General features: G+C 42.9%; 1 protein-coding gene across 2 annotated transcripts in view; it reads right to left on the bottom strand.

Annotated features, from left to right (window-relative positions):
- Positions 1-23,642, bottom strand: part of LOC149274458 (unconventional myosin-Id) — a 32,262-nt gene that overhangs the window by 6,512 nt on the left and 2,108 nt on the right. Inside the window, exons 2-18 of one of the 2 annotated variants that reach the window (XM_089505461.1) lie at positions 12,880-13,088; positions 12,583-12,676; positions 11,923-12,088; positions 11,752-11,805; positions 10,923-11,018; positions 10,396-10,512; positions 9,478-9,681; positions 9,162-9,307; positions 8,529-8,643; positions 7,922-8,092; positions 4,397-4,467; positions 3,634-3,708; positions 2,995-3,127; positions 2,331-2,497; positions 1,537-1,744; positions 627-850; positions 333-483 (exon numbers count right to left, since the gene is read on the bottom strand). In XM_089505461.1, the coding sequence (XP_089361587.1) occupies positions 333-483; positions 627-850; positions 1,537-1,744; positions 2,331-2,497; positions 2,995-3,127; positions 3,634-3,708; positions 4,397-4,467; positions 7,922-8,092; positions 8,529-8,643; positions 9,162-9,307; positions 9,478-9,681; positions 10,396-10,512; positions 10,923-11,018; positions 11,752-11,805; positions 11,923-12,088; positions 12,583-12,676; positions 12,880-13,088 (2,401 nt within the window). The remainder of the gene's footprint in view (positions 1-332; positions 484-626; positions 851-1,536; positions 1,745-2,330; positions 2,498-2,994; positions 3,128-3,633; positions 3,709-4,396; positions 4,468-7,921; positions 8,093-8,528; positions 8,644-9,161; positions 9,308-9,477; positions 9,682-10,395; positions 10,513-10,922; positions 11,019-11,751; positions 11,806-11,922; positions 12,089-12,582; positions 12,677-12,879; positions 13,089-23,642) is intronic. The other variant, XM_089505463.1, reaches the window with a different exon arrangement.

Here is a 23,642-nt window from a genome sequence, read left to right as displayed (position 1 = left end):
CGTCGCGGAAGCGGTCGGCGGAGACATTGACAGAGAGTCTAAGAGAGTGGGCAAGGGATGCTAAAATAGTGGTTGTTATTTTTTTTCCAGCATTGTCTTATATTAAAGCATTTTCTTTTTTTTTTCTTCTTTTCATTAAGAGCCAAAGTTTGGGGGGGGGGGGGTCGTCTTATAATTCAGCAAATGCGGTAATACTGGTGACTTGTGATGGGTTTTGTAATGCAATATTATTTGAAGGAACCTGTGACGAGACAAGGTTGCATTTCACCCACGTGACAATGGGTGAAGGCTAGCATGTAATAAGTTCTCCTTTGGAGATGTCGGTTCCTGGCACTCACCGATTCGAGGTAGCTTCCTTCCCAGCATCTCTGAAGACCCATATCAGAGCGCTGGCCCTTAAGGTTCTCAAAGGCTGCTACTTTGTCTTTGACCTTCGGTATTTCTGAAGCAGGCAAGCTCTTAATTAATTGGTAAGCCCTCCACCTGAAAACAGAGGGTTCCGAGTAGGTCACACAATCATTCTTGATGTCCATATGGTCTAAGCACACATCGAATGACCTGTACAGTCACTAACTGAGCTGAGTAAGAACTTAAAGCAATGCGGCAAGAAAACCTGGAACAGATACCTGTTGTGAATATTCTGCATATCCTCCTGGAAACGGCGAAGCACTTTAGGGGGTGTTGGCCACTTGATGTGTTTCCCGTAATCCCGGCTTTCCCTTACTCCCCTGAACCTGTAGATCACCTCCTTGATGTACGATTTCACTTTGTATCGTCTGTAGTAGCGTAATATTGTGAGAGCAGCTTTTGTCTTCTTGTACCTCTGCCTGGCTAAGGTTCCTCTCCAGATCTGGTTGCAAAAGGGAAAATTAATAAATAATAATTATATATATATATCAGCATTCACCTCCCTTAGGCACTTACGTCCTCTTAGCCCTTAGTGTAAGGACACATCGGGCAGACTCTTGAGATATGGCAGCTGGGCAGAGCCGCGAGTGCATGTAAGAGGATAATTGTTGAGCACCCACTTGAAATCTGTTGGAATTACTCTCATATCGGTGTATTCCAGGGTGAATTAGGTAACACACACCGCAGCCCCGACATGAGGACACGCTCCAAGACTAACTCTGGGAAGAGGCACATTAACCTCAGGCAGTGCCTGGAATACAAATGTCTGGGCAAGGTATGGCCAACAGGTTTCCCTCAGCTGTTTAGGATCTATGGCTCCTTAGGAGCTGTCCAAACATCACCGGAGCTGTACCACAACAGATTTAAAGCTACCTGTAGGACAACCCTGCTCTGCATTCAGCTGTTCAACAAAAAATAATGAGTAATTTGTCGACCCTGAATGGGCAGACTAGATGTGAATAAACAAAAAAAGGGTCATTTTAGAAAAGTCAGACATTATTAAACCTAATACCAAAAGGTAAGCAGAAGAGAAACGGATCTAGAAAGTATACAGATTAAAAAAAACCGTCTCTAAGTCTCTAAAATGAGTAACAAGATGTATAGTCTTGCACAAGATCAAAAGCTTACCTTCTGCAGGAAAATAATGACCTTCAGAAGACTCTCGCTGCGTTTTTCCTCCAAGGAGAAAAGCGTACGAGGGGTGCGAATGAAAACTTTGGTTTTCCCATAGGCTGCATCCTGGTCAAAGTGATTTTCCTGGAGGATTTTCTGCACAGCTGCACGATCTGAAGACATTCGGTGGTTGGGCCAAGTCAGCTTTGAAATCATCTTGTACCTGAACGGGTGGACGGAACAAGGGATATTTAAGGATCATAAAGTAACTTTAACCCAACAGATTACAGTAATAGAGCATTCTAACTAAGACAAACAGTAAACCATTCACAAGTGTAGCTATCATATAAAGCTTGGAAAGCCTATGTTTGGGTGAGGACCACGGAAGAAGTAGGTCAACAACATCATGTCTTTGACTGGGTAAGAGTCAAGTCAATAACGGCAAGGTCACAAGTAAACTCCTGTTGGTATATGGCATTTAAAGCCATGAAAAGCTGGATTATTGCATCTCTAGTTCAAAGAGACATCCAAGATCATGGTGAGGTTACAATGCAGTAGAGATGGCGCTGACATGAGATGGCACAGAAAGTATTTGGCCTCTATTTCTGTAGGTTTCAGCCTATTGCTGATCAGGTCAAAGTAAATCATAGAATGAGATGTTACTAGAAAAACAGATAAGGACATTATGATAGAGCAAAGGTGACTCAAGATGACTCAAGATGAGACATTGGTAAATCCATGGAAGCAAAGGCCCTGCTAACGTACAGGGCAACAGACAAAATAGGACATCAGGAACACGGCCGGTTCACCTTTGTAGGAAACGTTCGTACAACTGGCGGTACGCGAACCCAGCTCGCCGTACGCGGACATTCTCCAGCAATCCTAAGTACTCCACCTGGTGCCGACAGCGTTCAACATCGAACAGAGACGGTGATTTCTTATCGTTTGGTTTAATGCAACGAACGTAGTATGGCTCCTAAGAGAGGATGGAGACGCAGGAGTTAAAAGGGAGAGAGATTTGTTGACTGTGGATAGCAGAATTAGGAAAGAAAAAGAAAGAAAGAAAAAGAAAGAAATAAGGGAAAGTAACATGGGGGAAAAAGACAATCAGTCATCAACTGGAGGTGGAGTCAGAAGAAGAGAAAATACTGATTTAGATTGGTTTGTTAAAGAAGAAAATGTAAAGGACTGAGGAAAATAAGAGAAGAAAGAACCAAAGAGGGAAATAAAGAAAGAGGTAAAGAAAGAAAAATAAGAATGAAAGGGAAAAAGCAAGAAAAAGGCAGAATTAAGAGAAAATAAAAACGTTAAAACGACATACACTCGTTCAATAATTTAAGGCAAATAACCTTAGTCCTTAAGACCATGAAGTTAGAAGTCACCAAATTACATATAACTCATAGCATGGTTTCCAGGGCATTAAGCATTCACTAAAACTACCCAGTAATGAGTGAGTGAGGTTGGCACCGGTACCTTGGATGCAAGATTGTCCACCAAAGCAATCATGGAGTTCTTGAAGAGAGTGGCAGCAGTTAGGGGTCGTTTGGTGACCTCTGTGATACTCAACTTCCCTTCCGGCCACATTGCCTTCAGCACAGGGTTGGAGCTGGTTGGAATGAGATGGAACAAAGGTTCGTAGGGTCACCATACTGAGCATGGATGGAGACAAGCGATGAGAATACAGAAATCCAGTGGAATTAAAGTAGAAGGGATTCAATAACATTACTACATTATTAAGCAAGACTTGTTTATTTGCCCCCTCCCCTCAGTGTTGCATAAATTTAGGTTAATGCAAGCTCTGGGTAGCAGGTAAAGTTAGTGGTGTACTTCAGATCAAACCTTTACAAAGAATCAAGATGTTTATGGGGAAAAAAACTGGTTGATAACTTGGCATGATGAGAATCAGTCCTGGGAGCAGCCAAGACGGACCCCAAAGCCTCACAACCTATTGCCAATGGGGAACAGAACAAGAACAGCGACCAAAGAGGGCAACAAAGGAGAGATCGGGGTATGGAAGGGGGGGGGAGCAAGAGGTAACCTACGTCCATTATGGAAATTAGGAAGGGATCTGGTTGATCAAAGAAATCACACAATCACAATAGTTCTTCTTACCTGTTATACATCAGCCTCTTAAAATCCTGGAACAACGTGTCTTTATTTTTATCAATAAATCCCACTACAGAGTAGCTGTAAAGAAGATCAAAGTTAATCAATATGAGCTACAAAGGGACATTTACACTGTAAAGCAGGAAAAAAGTGGAACACTAGATGGTTCTTATCTGCCGTCAAGTCTTAGATTTATATGTTCTCTAAAGATAAACACATTTAAAGCACTTACTGCCCTCTTCACACCTTTTAAAGGACATACCCAGACATTACCCTCTATGGCCGTTCCCCCTTTAGTGATAATGACCATCGTATAGGCATAACGCATGGAATTAATCATCATCCTCTTGGTAAAGTGCATTTGTCCCCAAAAACTAGTCGTTTTTACACATATTATTAAAGCTCTGTCCTTTTATGTGATTCTTTGAGTTTCGTTGTATTCCACCAAGTGTTTATTTTTTATATTGTACCACGTTAGATTATTTTGGACTGAAATGAATTTAAATTGAATATATTACGCTGTGGGACACCAGACGTACCGTCACTTGGACCCCTTGGTGGAGCGTTGCTTACTACCCCTTTCTGTTTGTGTTTTCTTGGTTTTATTAAATATTCGTCATGTTTTGAATATTATGCTATAGGGCTGCGTGTGCGAAAACCTTGTATCCGCTTATTAGAGTAATAAGAAGAAACCAATTCCTGTTTCTTTTGGAAACGTCCTTCAGCCCGAGCAGCTGTAGTGACAACAAAGAAGAAACATGAGACTCACACAACATCTCCGGCATAATGGCGTATTCGGAAATCTCTGTCGTATTCCAGGGCTTTATCCGTAGGACAAACCTTAAAGCAGGGGAGATACAGGGCGTCAGAGGTGGACGGTGGGAACCGATATGAGCCACGTAGAAAAAGCTATGGTGCGAGTGTATGATTCAAGGTATAATAATCATCTCTGGAGGTGACCACAATTTATATACCTCCTATGTACCCATTATTATTAATCTTATAATAAGACTGTCCTTCAAAGGTCATCTGAGGACTCAGAGTTCCTAGGTGGGTGTCAGTTAAGTCATATGTCATAAAAACATCGCTGTTGGTGGTCATGTGTTGGCCAACACAAGGAAGGAGGAGAAGATCCCTTGGGATGTGGAAAGAGTTTTCATAAAGTAGTAAAGCTGGGTTGGTGACGTCCTCACCAAGATGATCTATCAATAATATATTGGTCAACAAGGTAGCAGTTCTGATTTTAGAGAGGAAAATGTTATTGTTCCGACCAAAACTACAGAAATGTGGATGGCAGAAGGACTCGGACTTCACTATTCATTGTGAAGGGCCAACGCCAGTGAGCTTCTCCTGCAAGAAACAGTGAGAAGAGTCTTCCAAATGCATTATCCAGGGTCAACTCTGCCATCCTGCACGAGAAGCTTACTGGGGCTTGTCTTCGAATAATACAATATTACATAATCATAACAGCGAGTCGAAACAACTCTCCTGAAAACTAATTTAGTGAATAGGCCCCACGGTTGTTTTGGCTCTTTACATCTGATGCAGCAAACCCCTGGGCTCCAGCATCACACCACCAGCACCGAGACAGTGAAAGTCACGTGACACCGGTGGCCTGCGGCCATTGGCTAGACATGACATCATCTAGTGCTGGAATCCGTTCGCTGGGAATTTCACAGAGAATCTGGCGCCCTCTGCTGGTCAGCACAATAATCACACTGACTCAATACAAAGGAATGGGGAAAGGTGAGTGTTCCAGGAAGCTGGAAGTAATCAAAAATCAAACAACTGATAACCTTGAGGAATAAGAGAGGACAAGGAGTTGTAAAAGACTTGTCCAATGCCACGGACTGTTGAATGCACACGGTAAAGCTCTTAGGACAGAACGCTGCAACGACACCAGAAGCATAGGTGCCAACAGTCCCAGCTGCTTGCTGTCGCAGCCATTTTCTCCACTTTTTGTAATGCTGACAACTTTGCATGCGCAATGCCAAGATACGCCCCTTTACGTGGGAAAAGGGGTGCCTGTGGTATATTTACATCCATAATAATTACATACACATGCTATCAGGACTTTCAACTATGTTGGAGCATTTGGCAAGTATGATGGCGATATCCAGGCGACTTATAATCTCCGTTTCTATGATTATAGATATTAAAGGGACCCTCCATCCATCACATGCACTGTAATACATATGATAGCTGATGTGTCCCTTTAAACTTCCGTGATGTTCCACTTCTAAATGCATGGCGTGAGAATCCCTGATCTGCATTTGCCCCTTTCCTTGCCCCCAGATAGTTTCCATGATTGACATATCTATATATTCACCAATGGTCAGCTCCAGTGGTGACTTAGTGTATATGTCGGGGGAGCCAAAGGATACCCCCATGCACATGCATGGAAAGAGCTTCCATTGATTAAAATTGGAATACTTTCCTGCTTCAAGCAGCCAATCAGCGGCTAGAATTGCCAGATCACAGGTTTTAATCTGCATTCTTGTTTTGGGGAGGCTGTTGCGGTATATTATAAACTCACTTTTTGCCCACACTATTCTGACCGACATAATACTAAGCCACAATTACAAGTGGAAACAAAACCCTGGGCTAATTTATCATCCTTCCATGACAGAAGTAACATCCCTTGCACATAAATATTAATCCGGGTGTGGAGTTACACCCCAGTAATTACCATGTTATTACAATCCATCAGACCATTAGCAGCCCGCCCCTCCTCCGACAGCTACGTGATCACCATGATGAACGGACGCAACTCGTTCCGCGGGGTTTCACAATACACACGGATAAATGCAAACTATATTGATCGCCATTATTTTTGTATGGGATCCGTGGGGCTCTATAGATCACTCTAATGGTTTAAGTAGATAAAGGAAAATTGCTTTAGTTAGAAATACACTATATGGACAAACGTATTGGTAAATGAGGACATAACCAACATTTTGGACAATGTGATGCTTCCAGTTTGGGGAAGACCCTTTTCTATTCCAGCATGACTGCGCCTCAGCACACAAAGCAAGCTCCATAAAGACATGGTTGGAGGAGCTTGGGGTGGAAGAACTTGACCGGCCGCACAGAGCCCCGACCTCAACCCCATCGAACACCTTTGGGGTGACCTGGAACGGAGATTAGAAGCTGGGCATCTCGTCCAACATCAGTGCCTGACCTCACAAACGCTCTACTGGATGAATGGGCAAAAATCCCCACAGAAGCTCCCCAAAATCTTGTGCAAATCCTTCCTAGAGGAGCGGAAGCCGTTATAGCTCCAAACTACACATTAATGTCCATCTATTTAGAATGCAATGTCATCAATTTCCCTAATGGTTTAATGGTCAGGTGTCCCAATAGTTGTGTCCATAAAGCGTATCTAGATTTTTCTAAGATGGATTTTGCTTTGTTTTTGAACAGATTGGGCTCTATTCACTAAAGGGAAGATTATCAGCTCCTTGGCTTCACTATACAGTATGGAGGTCCACCACCAGTGAGCTTCTGCTGCAGAGAGAACTTGGCTTGGCTCCCTTTCTTTTGATTTTTTGCTCCAGTGGTAAAGTATTCTATTAGGCGTTCCCCTGTCTAAGTTGGGTGCTACTCCTTTATGGGATGGTTAAACTTCTTTTTTGGTTTGTGTTTATAAAGCATATTTCCAACAAACTTTTATCAATCTTATAAGAATAACCCCCCAGGTCACTCACAGAGTCTGAGACCTGAGGTGTATTTGGTATAAGGTGGTCCACACACAACCAGATATTCCGAAGCCTTCGTTCACACCTTTGCAGACCAGCTCAATGAATCAGGAGTAAGAAAAGAGTTGTATGCTACACTAAGCCAACAGGGTTTGGAAACTAAAGAGGGCAACAACCCCCACCTCTTGGTTCTGCCACCACATGGAGCTGATAATCTGTCTGCGAGGTTCACTAATGCAGGCAGTCCTCAGATTTACATGACGGTAGATTCCGGGTAATAAACTAATTACGGGTGGGATGGTGGCAAACATTTAAAAACTATACCTAAAAACTGCTCAACATCCCAAAAAAATACAGCCTACCAACGCAAATTAGAACAATGCAATTCCTGCACTTGCCACTTGGCGTCACTGTCTAGCCAGTGCTCAGTAGACCGAAAAATATTTACAGAGATACCGCATGGTCTTATAGAGCATGCGCAGTCATAGGCCATATAGACATGCTGCTCAATAATTCCATTGGACAATTCCATTGTGCCCAATAATACAATTCTGCTTTCTTATATGTACTAACCAGCATTATGCGTTCTCTCTTACCTTTCTGCTTGAGTAATGAGCGTGCTTCCCCAGCTGCTTATTAAGTGCATCCAGGAACATGGGGTCCGTCACTTTCCCCACATTCATACAGGCGTCATCCAACAAGGAGATGATCCCGCGGTGCTGCTGTTCCACCAGATCCACGATGATCTGGTTGTTAAAATAGTCTATCTGTGGGGAGAAAGCGTGAAAGGGCGGTCAGTGATTTTCCTGCAAGGGTCAGATATTGTCTTAGTCAATCTGTATATAAGTAAATCACCAAACATTTGTTTTACAGAATTATTAAATAATCAAAGCTAATAAGCAAAGGAAATTTTAAAGATCCAACTGTTTTTTGTGTCATTAACCAGAACTCGCTTTACTTGGTATATTAAAGTTCCGCATTAAGTTCTCTCTGCTTCTATATTGGAACGGATGGTATAAAATGTGTTGCTTCCATAGATTTGGGGATATCCTCATGCTGGACCATAAGCATGTTTATTATAACAGCCAGGAGCCCATTCATTTAACCCCCTCTCTTTAACCACAAGCTATTTGCTTCATAGATTCATATTGTTTAGACAATTTAGTCCCTTTAAGTCATCTACAGAAGCCAATTACTACTCACGTGCTTCCATGGGATCCCTTCTCTCTGATATTCTTCTTGTTCCTGAGTCAGGACAAGTTGTATGAACAGCTGCTGTAGCTTCTCATTGCAATAATTAATGCAGAACTGCTCAAAGCTGGGGGGAAAATGAGCATTTTAAGGTGTATTATTAATTGCATGTATAAAAGGGAGAGGTTTATGGATCAGGTCAGGTAGCAACACCACTTAACAGATATCAAGTATGAGACTGGTCTCTTGTCTGGTCATAAGAACGATGGAGGGCGATCACATCCCGTGATCCCATAATGCTCACATTTTAATAAGGCCATGCAACCACAAATTGGTATAAAAACTCAAGATCGTAAATATCTAGTATCCATGAACCTATCCATTTGTTGGAAACATTAAAACGCAAAAACAACTTGTCTACAGCGCAGGGCTACACATCTCTGATCATCGAGGTCCACAGGTCCTGGGCACAGGCATCTCAATGGAAAAATACATTAAACTACTTGTGTTCAGGCAACGATACACAGAATTTCTGGTCTGTTTGCAGACCTCGAGGTCCGGCATTGTGTAGCCCTGCTAAATTTGCCTTATGTGGGGTTGTCCTTGGGGCAACGCCGTGCGGTGGTCAATGTTGACTGCTCTCACCTGTTGCTATCAAAGATCTCAAAACCATATATATCCAGCACACCGATCACTGTGTTCTTGCCATGAAGAGCTGCATCCTGCTTCCGCACATCAATCACATCATTTATGCGCGTGACAATCCAGCAGAAAAGTCGCTCGTAGATGGCCTACAAGGGGGATAAAGCATATATGGATTATCATGTCGGAATAAGTATTTACTTGTCTTCATTCGCCAACCTTTTCCAAAAAAACTCATCTAAGCTGATAGAGGGAGATCCATGAAACCCGAACGTCTGGGGGTAACACCAAAGATCTTTGGAGTGAAACGTATTCATACCTTGGCAAATGCATCCCTGCCATAGATTGCTTCTTTCTCGGTGTGTTGTTTGTCTATCACGTCCCTGCCGGTTGCCACCGTTCGGAAAAGGAGGGCTTTTTCGAAAAGCTCTGCTTTGGAACCCAGCAGGTCTGCCACCACAGACACTATTTTACCATTCTCAATCAGTGGGGTGTCTCCATCCACAACAAACTTGAGGTTCCCCTGAGTAGGAAACAATTTGGTTTTTTTAAGAGAGAGAGAAGACCAAAAAGTGACACACAATAGTCCTGGCTTCCCTCTGTACGAATTATTCTTTATTACGAGGGACAGATTTGGAATTCCATGTCTAGATAAGCCAACTGGTTATTTTTGTCCCTTTACTCATTCATCCATTGCATGGACTTGGAAGAACAGAGTCAACAACCCCAATACTATACAAAAAGTTTTCCCTTGCTGGGAAGTGGCCCCCAAGGAGCGCTTCCTCTCCCACTCCTTACAGGATGGGCATAACTGAGATAAAGGGGCAGGGCTACTGCACATAGGGGTGGGGCTAACCCCAAATCACCCTGAAAGGGGCAGGGAAAGGATGGAACCAGAGCAGGAAGCCCATTGACAACAGGGCCTAGTAATAAACTCTGATTTTAGGAGCCTCCAGGTGAAATCTAGAGAGTTCCTACGTTCCTTAGCTGCCCTGCTTGTGTCATATATTTCTGGAACTGGAACAGATCCTGCCGACCCCTTTTTTGTTGCGATCTACTGTCAAGAACATACTCAGCATTCTTAGTCTACGCTGTGGGTAACACCTTATACAGGGAGAGATCGATTCCACGCCCTGCGTAGGTTACTGCGGTGGGACGGACAGACGGCATGACTCACAGGACAGTCATATACAAACATTTCCTCAGACGGCCTCCCCCTCTTTTCTCAGCCACTCACCAGGTGCAGGATGGCAGCCAGGATTTTGTAGACAGTCTGGATCTCTTCTGGCTTAAATCCAATCACTTTCATGGCATCCGACACCTCTCGAAAATCAGCAGCATCATTAATCGAAGACTGCGGGGGGGGGGGGGATAGACAGTGACAGAAGGGGGAAGGGGTCATTTGGTTAAAAAAAAAAAAGATTAAAAGTAAATAATTAGATAAAATGTTGTTTGGCGAGGTGTCAAAAAGTGTTGATATGTACTTAGTAAAAATGTATGTAAATGTAATAGTAAAAGTACATGATGTCACAAAATCAAGGTCCACCCAGGCAGGGCCAATGAAGATATTCAGGATGGGAGAGACCCTCATTGACCCTCTCAATCTCTGAAATGCCAGGGGTCCTCACCACACAGATTTTTTTGTAGGGGCAAGCATGTATATGTGTCATGACCTAATAGCTAACAACAGATGGCCACCTGAGCTTACTTCATTTACACACACAAAGAGGAGCAACCTCAGAGACGTCACGGAACGGTTCTTACCTTGACCTGAGCTAAGGAGCGTGTGTAGGTGTAAGTGGAGATATCTTTTTGTAGGTGAAGGGAACGGAGGGTTTGCTCTGGGGCTCCTAAAATCAACTGGAGAAAACTTATCTTAATTAGTACAACTTCCATAATAAAAACAATAATGAAGCACATTATTCCCTAGAAAGTTCATGAAACTTTAAAAATTATCCTATACCACGAGGGCAGCGAACACAAGACTGTCGAAAGGTTCTGACAATAGGTTACACAAAGATGTTCTTTAGAGTCTTTCAGGGGAAAGCTCTATGTTTCAAGGGAAAAAAAAGAATTTGGATGCCCCAACTATAATTTGTAGGCATCAGTAGGCATCAGTAGTCTTAATCTGCTCCATGGAGCTATGTTGAAACTAGAGGTAGATGAGCTGATGGTTGCCCACAACATAAAGCTGCGAGGACCAAAATAACGACCAAGGAGAACGTCAGCCAACTCGGCTCCATCTTCACTACTCTTCAAACTATACTTAACAAAAGTAATAACATATTATGAAAATAACACTTACAATAGTTTCAAATGTCCTTTTTTAAACTAGTATTGACGCCATAAAAAAGAAAACCTTTAAACCTTTTTTAAATTGGTAAAAACTATATGGAGACGCTAAAGTAACAACTACACACCAAGTTTGATATCTTAGTGCTGTAATAAAAAAAGAACAAAGGTTCACGCTAATATAAAATGGTTTTAAAGCGACAGCTTAACTTTTACAATGTAATATATTTTAATCCAGAAAAGAACCAACTGCCTTCAGAAATCAATTATTAAATTATGTGAATTATTAAAATAAACTAACCTGATAAAAGGAGTGAAAGCTCCTCTCGCCCAGTTGCCGTACAATAACTCGAGACTAGAAACAGAACAAAAAAAACAATAAAAAAAGTAAAAATTTATCTCATCCTAATTAAATTTAGCAGTAGATATGAGCCCATCCTCAATTTTTTTTTACAGTAGGGAGAGAACTCACCTTTTCTAACAGGTAGTTATTGATGTGCCCTCCAATAGGGTCTCCCTTGAAATCAAAGTTAATATCCATGTACTTTCCAAATCGGCTGGAGTTGTCATTTCGATTGGTTTTGGCGTTCCCAAAGGCCTCCAACACACAGTTAGATTTCAGAAGCGTATTTTTTACCCTGTAAAGAAGAAATGGTAAAACGAGTTAAAGTCTGGAGAGATCGCACCAAACATAGCAAAGAATTCTACACTTTCATTGAAGTACCTTAAAAAGCAGTAATTTAATTGCGGCGGGTTTTAGCTGAGAGATGGTGAGAAGAATTCTCAGGGCATCTCCAAGCTCACGTGAGCTGAGTCCACTCTGATTTAGGTGGAAGCTCAGGTTAGGAGAAACTCCTAGCTTTGAGCTATATAGTCGATTGAGAAAACTATCACTGCAGTTTGAGATCATAAGTGACCCTGGACAGATGTATCTTCGATGGGCCAAGCAAGAGAGGTAGTGAATGCCTAGCGATGGAAATTCTCGTGAATTTCCTTTTACAGCTAACCACGGACCAACTTGGTCCTTTTTGAGTTGACCTACAAAGGTTGGAAGAATGTATTTAACTGAAGAATGTATTTGATTGCATTCGTGAACGTCTACTTTTTCTTGCAAGTGCCTGAAGTACCTTACCTCTCCACCTCTGCTCTTTGGCTGGGGTTGGTAATCGCCGCAATGTACTGCATGATGTACTTACTGGCTTCTGTCTTCCCTGCTCCACTCTCCCCTGAAATAAACATTAAAACAAAGTGAGAACTAATTGGAAGTAAGGGTGACAAGTACTGTACAATCTAAAGTTGTTAGAGAAACTGGGAAAATGGAACAAAGAGACAACTTGGGACTGTAAATAAAAAAAAGAGAACCAAGAAAAAGTGTGAGACAGGAGACAAAGTGTAATGAAAGAAATAATTAAAATACCAATAACCATACCAGATATCACTATACAGGTGTCCTTACACCTCCTCTTCATGGCTTTGTATGCAGCATCGGCAATTGAGAAGAGATGGGGAGGTCTTTCATAAAGCTCCCTCCCTTTGTACTGCTCAATGGTATCCCTCCCATAGATTGGAAGATTCTTGTATGGGTTGACCGATACCACCACCTCGCCGATGAACGTGTAGATCCTTCCTTTCTCAAACCTGGTCAAAAGTACAAGAAATACAAGTCACATTCAAGTTCAGGCATTGATAAGTAATCGTGGCCTCCAAGTCAGCGACACAATATAGAAGTGAGCCACCCTGGTACATGGATCCCTGACCTTCACAGTCACCGCCAACTTGAGACGAAAAGGTAAGGTGGTGACAACAGGCTGTTCATCTCATCAGAGATCTTCTGATCTCCTTGCAAAGGGGGGACTGGTAAGCTAGTAGGACACAATGGACACCATGACCAGTTCCAGCTAAGTTATCTAAGGCTTCTGCACTTTCACCCCCATAGGAGAAGAAGACAACTTCTTCTTTGGCAGAGACTCTCAAAGTCTACAAAAGTTTGAAGATCAACACAAAGAACAATCATCACGGGAACATTTTATTGTAAGTCTCAGATTTCAATGCACGATGTGAATATGGAGAATCTAAAACTGGGGAATAAGATACAAAAAGAGCAATTAATATACCTGGTTGACCTAAAACTCCATCCTTGAGGTCCATTAATCGGCTTTGATAACTGGGAACTTTGTAGTTTTAGTATGAAGTATTTATTATCATTTATTGTATCCTTTATAAGAAAGGGAAACGGTTGTCTGCTATCGCGGAGACGCTAATGGTGGGGAAATGATTTTACATGGCACGCGTACAACCCTTGGTCCGAAATAAATAGAGCTTTACCTCATTGCACAAAAAGCTATGGGAAGTCTCAAATATGAGGGCATCTCACAAGAAAGAAAAAAAGATCAGACAGAGGTTTACGTCAACGCAGCGGTGGAACAAGCAACGTGCTTGTTTTAAATGGACGATTTGGCAAATCTACAAGAATACCAAAAAATAGGGCACCTGAGAAAACGTGGATTTTTTTCTTAAAACGGAGAATTGGCCGTAAAAAACCCCCAGCCTATTACACGTGACGTAGCGGGACTTGGATCCACACATTGAGCTCTGTTCTTGTATTTTTTTTTTTTGGTATTAGACATTTAAAGGACTTTTCATTGGAGAGGCCGGAGATTAGCTACAAAAACAAACAAATATATCACGGGAGAGCGACGGGAATTTCTTCTCCGACGTGAATGAAAGCCGTCGGAGATGTCTTCAACGTGACGGGACGGAGGTTTAAAGGCAGCAAGCTGGTTTTTGGGTTCCTTATGATGTCCAACAGCTGCTGGCTGTTAAGGGGTTAAGCAGAGGCAAGCTGTAAATGGGTCGGAGGAGCGGCTATAAATAGGTAGTGTTATTCATACCTCACCATTTCCTTTCTCAAATACTATATAATGCCTCTTTATAACTCAAAGTCAGCCCAAGAGGGGCCCCCGGACTAGGAGAGAAGGACAGGGGAGCCAGATGAAATGATGCGGGGAGGAATAATCATTAGTTTAAAGCACCGGAGTGTTGTGCCCCCTCTGATGAGTAGAAGGTCTATTGTTCAGGAAGTTTCAGTTTGTTGAGAGGGTGGTAGATATATGGAACAGCCTCCCAGCAGAAGGGGTAGAGGCTAATACAATAAGAGAATTTAAGCATGCATTAGATAGGTCTGTGGCTCCTAAATCTAAGACAAGACTAACGCCTGATTAAGGACCGAGTCTTTAATAGTAACAGGCAGAATAGACGGGCCAGTGGGGTCTTGTCTGCCATCAAATTCTTTGTTTCAATGCCTGATGGAAACAGCCGGTGGAAGGTTTAATGGGTTAATGAATGAACTTCCTAGTGACCGTGGTGTGTTTATCCAAAGTAAGGCAGCGGGTGACGTAGGCTAACGAATGTGCCTCACCGAAGAACACATCTCACATACACACACACACACACACACGCTATTAACCCTTTCAGAGCCGTGGCCCTGGCACCGCATTTAAGCTACCCCGACTCCAGGTGGGATTAACCAAAATCTGATCTAATGGGTTAAAATCCCACATTCATGCACTTTGTGCAGGAAATGCCAGACACTGGTATGCTGGAGAGGCAACTCCCATCCTGTGCTGGGTGTGGAAGGTAGGAGAAGATGTCATTCCCTCGCTCCGCAGATTTCGGCTTTTAAACCCTTTCCGTTCGGAAATAGAATGCATCGCTACGCATACCTGGGACATCTCGGGGTTTGTCGCTGAGTCGCAGGGCTTGCACTCCAATCTCTGGGTGCAGGGGGTAGAACCTCAGGGTCACATTCCTATCTAATTCTCCCAATTATTGTTTTCGCTACAAGGATGTTGTGGCTGATATCCCTGCTTGAATGCAGGTGACTCAATTAAGTGTAGCTTTAAATCAAGGTTTCCATGAGGATCCATTTGGGTAACCAATTCGGCGAGTCTCTACATAGAATACATGCACCATGGAGTATGAAAGGGTTAATATTTAACTCTTGATGCGCTCCAAAGTATGTGTATGGGGTTTTGAGTCTTTTTGAGATTCTTTCGACTATCACATCACGCTGTAGACGCCTTAACCTGACAACTTTTTGTCTCGTTGGACACCTGCCCCCTCCGTGACGCCGTCCTTTCTACCGGGGCGTTGGGATCTGACGTCATATCCCGGCAATCAGACTCCCTGTCATGCGGCAGAAAGGCTGCCGTCCCACTGAATACGCCACGTCTGAAAACCGTCCCTTTTTGCAACCCAAATCCTTGTCCCTTACTTTTATTATATTCCATAAATCCATTTAAAATCCCTAAAAACATAGTCTTGGCGATGCACCCTGCCGCAGTGTGACCTTGGCCAGAGTGCGCAAGCCAACAGGAGAGCCAAATTATAAAGAACCAACGCTCTTTAATATAAGAATATATTTTTTTTCTACGCTGGTTGCTGAGACTCATTAATGCTCAAGCAGAATATATATTTCGATATCTAACCCTACGCCTATTAAAAAAAAAAAAAAAAAAAAAAAAAGAGTAATGAAAAGAATGCCCAAAACAAGCAAAGGATGGGATGGAAGGGATGAGAAATGGTTAGGTATGCCAAGAATTTTTTTTAAATACCACAATCACTATCTCTGAGATAACAAACTGAAGTATCATGGAGCTCCTACACATGGTAAGCGAGTCCTGCTGTTGGTCAGGATACTCGATGGACGTTCCTTTGGCCAGGATACTCGATGGACGTTCCTTTGGCCAGGATACTCGATGGACGTTCCTTTGGCCAGGATACTCGATGGACGTTCCTTTGGCCAGGATACTCGATGGACGTTCCTTTGGCCAGGATACTCGATGGACGTTCCTCAATGTATCTGCTTACTTGGGTTTACTCGAAAGACTTTCCGTTCCTACAAGATCAGGCATTAATCTACTTGCTCCCGAGGGAAGCTCGAACCCTCCAAGGAGGTAGTTAAGATTTTCCGCTCACAAATCTCTGGATACATTTGCATATAGGGCTTAATATGAACAACACCTGAACATGTAAAGGGAACCTACCCTGCAAGCCTGGACTGGGGGTGACATGGCCGCCCTGGCCGGTGGCTGCCAAAGAAAGTATGTGCGGCCGCTCACCGCAGCACCTGATCTGCTGCTGGAGTGGCAGGCCGGGTGAGTATGGGGTGAAGTCGGACACTCAAGTTTTCCACTTGCCAGTTAAACAATCATGAGCCCTGTGCTTGCAACCTTCGTACAAAAAACCTACAGCTTCATTTCCATTTCGTGATAAGATAAAACGTGATGTTCTGACGGGCAAAGATCTGAAATTTAAACACCAGGAAAGAACCCTTCAAGAGACCTTATTCTTTCATCGGTTTAATTACCAAAATGAGGAGCTTTTTCCATTACTATGGCAACAACCTATAAGCATACCTGGGAACTTTGTAAATGAGCTGACCCTGAGACTCTTGAGACCGACCGACCACACGGAGCCCTGACCTCAACCCCATCGAACATCTTTGGGATGAACTGGAAAGGAGATTGTGAGCCGGCGTCTCGTCCAACATCAGTGCCTGACCTCACAAACGCTCTACTGGATGAATGGGCAAAAATTCCCACAGAAACTCCCCCAAATCTTGTGGAAAGCCGTCCCAGAAGAGTGGAAGCCGTTATAGCTGCAAAGGGGGACCAAATACATATTAATGTCTATGCATTAAGAATGTGATGTCATCAAAGTCCCTGTTGGTGTAATGGTCAGGTGTCCCAATACTTTTGTCCATTTAGTATGTGTGTGTGTGTGTGTGTGTATATATATATATATATATATATATATATATATATTATATATATGGTACATACATACACTCACACACACACACTAGATATTTTTGTAGACACAAACACTCATCGGCACGTGGACATCTCCACCCGGTCTCTCTGATCCCTCAATGTGTTTCCATTTAGCAGGGACATTTTTGTGGTGTAGTTGGCTTATTCCACAGAAGAGAGAGCAGAGAAAAGAAGTTGTTGCATTTTATATGAGCGGCGTTAACCCCTTTAGGGAAAGAGATGTGGGATTAATCACCTTGTTGCTGATCAGGAATAATCGCGTTGGAGGATGTGTTTCCATACTGTACCTCCCAAGCGTCCCTCTCTAGCAATAACAGTCCCTCTTGATGACCCAAATCCCTCTTGAGTGTATCGTAGAGCTCGACAGCCTAAAAGCCACAATAACTCGTACAGAAACAAAAAATATGCTACTTATAGTTACAGAATAGCTGTTATAGCCGCTGCGATAAAGTTTTCTAAAACAAAGAACGCATTTGAACATTTTTATGCGTTTGTGATTTTTTATTTGGAGTTTTATGGATTGTATCAGCAGCTCGCCCAGCTACCTGTGGGAGTATACCTTGTACAGCAACGACACTGTTGTTCATACATTATGTGTGATATTTCATCACCCATGGAGGGATCTATACCGTGGAGACTATACACAACATGAAAGGACCGGCCTGCATACGGTAACACGTGCCCAGGGGAACGGCGTGCTGAAGATATACACGGTGTCTCAGAAGAACAAGGGTGGATCACCAAAGGGCCTTCAGCTACTCCTCCTAACTCTGCTCCTCAAACATCTGCGTCAGCACATCATTTCTTGTAAATAATCTGCTGAGTAATTTTTCTGAATATAACCGCCGCTGATAAGATCTTATCTAGGTATTTTTGCCCATGGGGATCTCAGATTTCTTGTGAATAGATTGCGTCGGGGTTAGTGGGTTCATTTCAGAAGGTGCTGAGCCTTTTATTGCAGCAATAAAGAGGTTAGGCTGGAGAGAAGAGCAGAAGGTTTCTTAATATGATGGACTTTGTGCTCTTACACAAAAATTACCCCGATTTAAGTCACAGATTAAAAGGAACAATTTCATAAAGGGATATATAAGGCAGCATCACCATTATGAGTTGGACAGAGGGTGGTAGATAAGTGGAACAGCCTCCCAGCAGCGGTGGAGGTTATTAGATATGCACGGGATAGGCATATGGCTCATGTGTCTAAGACAAGACTGATGAAGGTTACCTTTCTGTGCTTGTGCTCGTAAATGGCCACTTAAGTGCGCTTTGCATGGAGAAAGTGAGAAAGGTATGAGTCTGCACTGTCTGTCTCTTTTGTTAGGAGGAACCTGAGATATAAATCAAGCTGCACCCTTCAAAGTAGAACCCAACCTGCACTCAATAAAAGTGGAGACCTAGTAAAGTAAAATGTGTCATTAGGACAGGGCCTGATGAAGGCTACTAGGAAGGAAACAATGGCTTCTGAAACTGTAACAAAGGAATACCTTCCAGTTCAGCCTTCTTTTTAAGGAACTCTCTAGTAAGCGCTTACTGTAAGCTTTGCAAATCAAAGGCAGACCCAGTCACTCCACCCTTTACTACATGTACACTCGGCTTACCATACCGGCTGAGTTTAACATTGTTCTTTCATCACTCATCACGTTAAAATTGTAGAGCTAGACCCTTAGCAGGACTGATTCTTGCTGACCATGCTCGGACCGGCCATCTGTCACACCCTGGGCCACTGGCCGACAGAGCTCCATGCTCATCCGATCTACCACTCCAATGGCTGTGTACGGCCAGCGGCTGGATATGCCATCCACCATGCTTACGTCATTTGGCAGCCGATGGCCTTAAAGTGCCAGGGCTGCCTCGTCATCCCCAGTCCGACCCTATGCTGTCTATGTTCCGATGTCTCTGCTTCATCATGGAGTAGGTTGTCCTCAGGCCTACACATCTCCTCAGTTGAGCTGTGACAAACGGCTTATCATTCTTAAATGTGTTATTGCACTCTTTGGCCCTTACGTGCAGAGGTCTGAACTTTGTTATGGTCAGTATATCTCTTTCAACCAACGAGAGACTAATCCCATAACCGTGTGACTCAAATTAGACCGTGTTGGTTCTAGTAGGTGATAAGCGCTTACAGGAACTTTGCCCCTTTTTTATAATCCTTCATAAATGTGCAGAACATATGGGTTTGTAAATGTCTTCCGAATGTGCTCCAGAAGGTGTTTCTCACGGATTCATAAACAGGAAATCCATCCATAGTGTCAAGAAGCCACGTTATTGTGTGTTACTTGGTAAGATTAGGACTGACGGGAAAGATCACAAAAGGATTGGGCATTTTTAGAAATAAGAGATTCCATTTCTATAGGTATTTTTAGTAGTGTTATTGTGTTGTCTTCTTGCAGATGTTATTCACGTCTGCCAGGAGACTCTGGGTAAAGCGCAGTTCTCCAGGTCTCAGGGAAACCCCCCCACTCCCCGCCCACTTCCAATCCAACAATGGGGTGTGTCCTGCGATGTCAGCGGGACCACCCACCAATATCAGCAGGACCGCCCACCAACATCAGTGGGACCTCCTACCCGCATCTTCCAAGTTGGTTAGTAAGTGGTGAGCTTCCAAAAGAATACACAAAGATACCTCATCGGCCATTCTGAGGTATCTCCAACTGTACTGACCCAGATAGACAATGAAGAAGTCCCTCTTACAGGAGCACTCGTCAATGTTTTTAACATGCCTCCCAACTGTCACGCGTTGCGTGGGACAGTCCTGATTTTGTCACTCTATCCTGCTGTACCACAAGCTCTACCTCTGTCCAGCTTTTTGAGGACAGAGGCAGAGCTCGGCAGGATAGTCTCGATTCACCGGGAGTAGAAGTTGGGAAGTTCCTAAGCCTTGCATATGGTTTACAAAGACCAAAAGGGGAATAACACAGGTCTTGGCCTTGTAATGAAGATGGACCCCCCAAGGACTACTTGATGCACAAGTGGATCCATTAAAGCTCGTAATAATAATAATAATAAAAATAAAAATATCTGCTGCCAATAATGCTTCATTATTTTTCACCTTGTGAGTATTTACAGCACCTATTGGGACACTCCGGCCATTGTATGTATAATAATACATATGCTATCTGCGCGCCACATGGTATACGTGCCTCCTGTCATAACGCCAGCAGGTCAGCAGCTTCTACATCAGGTAAGTCTTATTTCTTTTACCAAAAATGTATATTAAAAGTACCTTATCACGCCTTATATTTTAGCGTGGGTGTCGCGGACAGTAAAGAGTCTCTAACCTGTCTAGCGTGGATCGCAGATGGTTTCGGTTCCCAAAAAAAGCATTTATTATTATATCTTTTTTTGAACATATTCGTGTATTTAAGCCATTACTCACGCTTAAATGACACTTTTCATGCGCGGCTTGACAGCTTGTGGGATATGTGGGCATTACAAAAACAGACAAGTTGCATGCTTTTGGCAAGCGTTTTATATAAAACCAGCCTGACATAGTCCGCCGTTTCACCGCCGTAATTAAAGGTTCCGTGCCACAAAAAAACATTCATTGTACCGTGATGAGCAAATAACCCCTTAGCAGATCCGTCATTTTACTTCATACCCTGAAGGTTCAATCAGAAATTAAAATCATTGCGTAAATTGTTGGTGCTATATAAATAAAAGATAATAATAAAAAATAATACTGATAAAATAAGGACTTTTAAGAAGTTTGTTTTGCTTCTATGGCAACAGATTATCAGCACCTGTTTTTGTATCGCTGTATGAATGAGGAAAGATTTTAGTTCAAGCATTAAATTCTGCCGAATGTGTGGAACAGCCCCTTTAATCTGTAGCACCGCAGGCGGATAGAATGGGATCACCGCGTAGACACCAAAGCGCAGGCGACAGATAACCTTTGGAACTATTTGCATGAGCTGTGGTCAAGTGCTTGCAGGAGAGCGTCCTTCTGTAGAGAGCGTTGTTGGGCTTGGCCATAAAGGAACAAAGGAAGCAGTCATGGCAATTTTAGTTATTTAATAATCATTAAAGAACATTCTGAAGCTCATCTACACCTCCCCGTATTAAGTAGACTATGACTTGTGGCTCAGACCCTTATTGGCCAGGATGCCCATAGTGATAACGCTAAGCCTCGTGGACAGAGAACCATTCAATATTTCAATCAGCGTCATTATCTCTCTCTTTTCCCCTCTTTCCTCGCTCTTAACCCTCTTTCCTCGCTCTTAACCCTCTTTCTTTACTCTCTCCCTTTTCTTCTCTCTTCTGTCTCTAGTTTTTCTTTTTCTTATTATCTCCCTTCCACTTTCTTTCTTCTCTCCCTCCTTATTTCTTTCTCCCTTGCCTCACTCCATCCCCCTTTATTCTCTCTCTTCTCTCCCATGTTTTTTTCACTTACTCTCTGTTCTCTTGCTTCATCTCCATGTTGTTTTCCATCAGAGAGTCTAGACATCGCCTTGCCCAGGGGTCTCACCTGACACAAGGGAACCCCTGTAATGTCACAATCCTTGGTCCAAGGTCCTCAGGGGAAGTTAAACTCTGAATGGGACAGCATGTGTACTCTGATTCTCTGATTGGACCTCACTTAAAGCAGGTAGTGGGACTTCTTTCTTCTGATCTAAGTCAAATTAGAGTCCTTACTGCAAGTGAAGTAAGAGTCTATGATTGGAACCCAACAATAGAGAGCATTCATAGAAGCAGCTCGTAATCTCTATAGTGCAGGCTGCTTTCTCTAAATTCTAAAATGATTACTATAATAGCTTTGGCCTTTTTTTTTGCGTAATACATTAGAGTCATTGACCTGTCAGACTTCAGAGAAACTTTCCCTGGTATTTAAAATGCTGACTCGCCATTATTCTTATCTAGGACTGAGCAGCAACACTGAGTGTCTTTGTTCAGCATCCCTTGGCTGTTTGGTTTCTGTGTACAATGCTACTAGCCTTATACAAACATGACTTGGAAGACCAGGGACTTCTGTAGGTTATTCTGACCCATCCATTCTAATCCATAGAATCGGGAAGCTGCAGCTGTGGAACTGCAGCTTCTCCATAAAGGTATTTTTTTTTTTGTTTGTTTGTTTTCTTTGCCTTATTTCACAGCAGGTTGGATGAATGCATGTCAAGTAGGCAGCACTCTCAGCGGCCCCCCTAAACCCTCTCTTTTTGGAAAATCATTAGTTACGGTCCCTAGCAATATGGTGAGCACATCGTAGAGATCAAAAAAAGTACACAAGAGAGCGCTGGGGCCGAAAGATTAAAAACAGACATGTATTTAACCCCTTAATGACAACGTACATGTACGGGCTCAAAATGCATTGTTTTCAATGGGTTTAGGGACCGCCCATTGTCCTTAAGGGGTTAAAAAAACGTCTTTAGATGTATTTACCGAGAAGGCGGCTGGAAATAAAAAGTCTTGCGGCGAAACCATCTGCCATCTTTCTGACAGCGAGAAAACATCGACGTTCGACGTTCTTTGGGCGAAAACAACCACAGCTGGGAGGCGACGCGGCCAAAGTATTATTACATCTATTCTTTCCTTAAAAAACAGACCTCCGTGCCCTCTTTAATTGTAGGGAAATTTTTCTACCCATTTTGGGTTCTGGTCTTTTTTTTTTTCTTCTGAATAAATAAAGAAAAAATAAGATTTTTTTTCAGTGACAATATAAGGTTTGTATTCTGGGAGAGTCATTTCCTTCCTGTTTTTTTTTTCCCGAGCTCCCAGACATTTAATCACAAGAAAAGTACCACTTGGCAACCGCCTCGGAGACGAACACAAGGAAAGCAGGGAAGTGTGTTCTAAATTAGTGAATAAAAAAAAGGAAAATAGACCCGGAATCTCTCAGCGAAGGGCAGAGGGAACATGTGTCAATGTTTATTTCATGGGTTTATAGAGGATTAGAGGAAGAACAGGTGGAAAAGCCGACAAAAAGAACAAAAGTCATGCAAATGCAACGAGCCAGGTAGCCAGGGCTCCTAGGTGTTTAGATCTGGCTCCTAAATTTCATGTTGATCTCTGAGGATAAATATCACGCGGGCTCGCGGATTCCAGTCTGGCTCCTAACATCTGTACAAATCTGTCCTAGAAACCCAAAATTTGGGCAAATTGTGCCAAATGTATAAAGGGCTAGTTAATGTTCGAATAAGGCTAGCTAATAGCGGTGACATTTAGAGGGATCGATCCCTCCTTGACCCCTCTTTACTGGTGACAGCATGTTTAAAGGGACACTATACATCCGTGCGCCTGTCATTGGAGGAAAGGTACCCTGCAATTGTGTTAAGCCCCTCCCCTTTATGGGTGCTGGCTCCTCCCCTTGGAATAGTTGCCGAGTATAAATATGGTTTGTCTACCACAACCTTTTTTGTATGAG

This window comes from Sceloporus occidentalis, unplaced genomic scaffold (assembly GCF_023333645.1).
Source record: "Sceloporus occidentalis isolate IW3139 unplaced genomic scaffold, rSceOcc1.0.p SCAF_330, whole genome shotgun sequence".
NCBI lineage: Eukaryota > Metazoa > Chordata > Lepidosauria > Squamata > Phrynosomatidae > Sceloporus > Sceloporus occidentalis.
The sequence above is the reverse complement of the archived record's forward strand: the minus strand, read 5'-3'. Positions and strand labels throughout refer to the sequence as shown.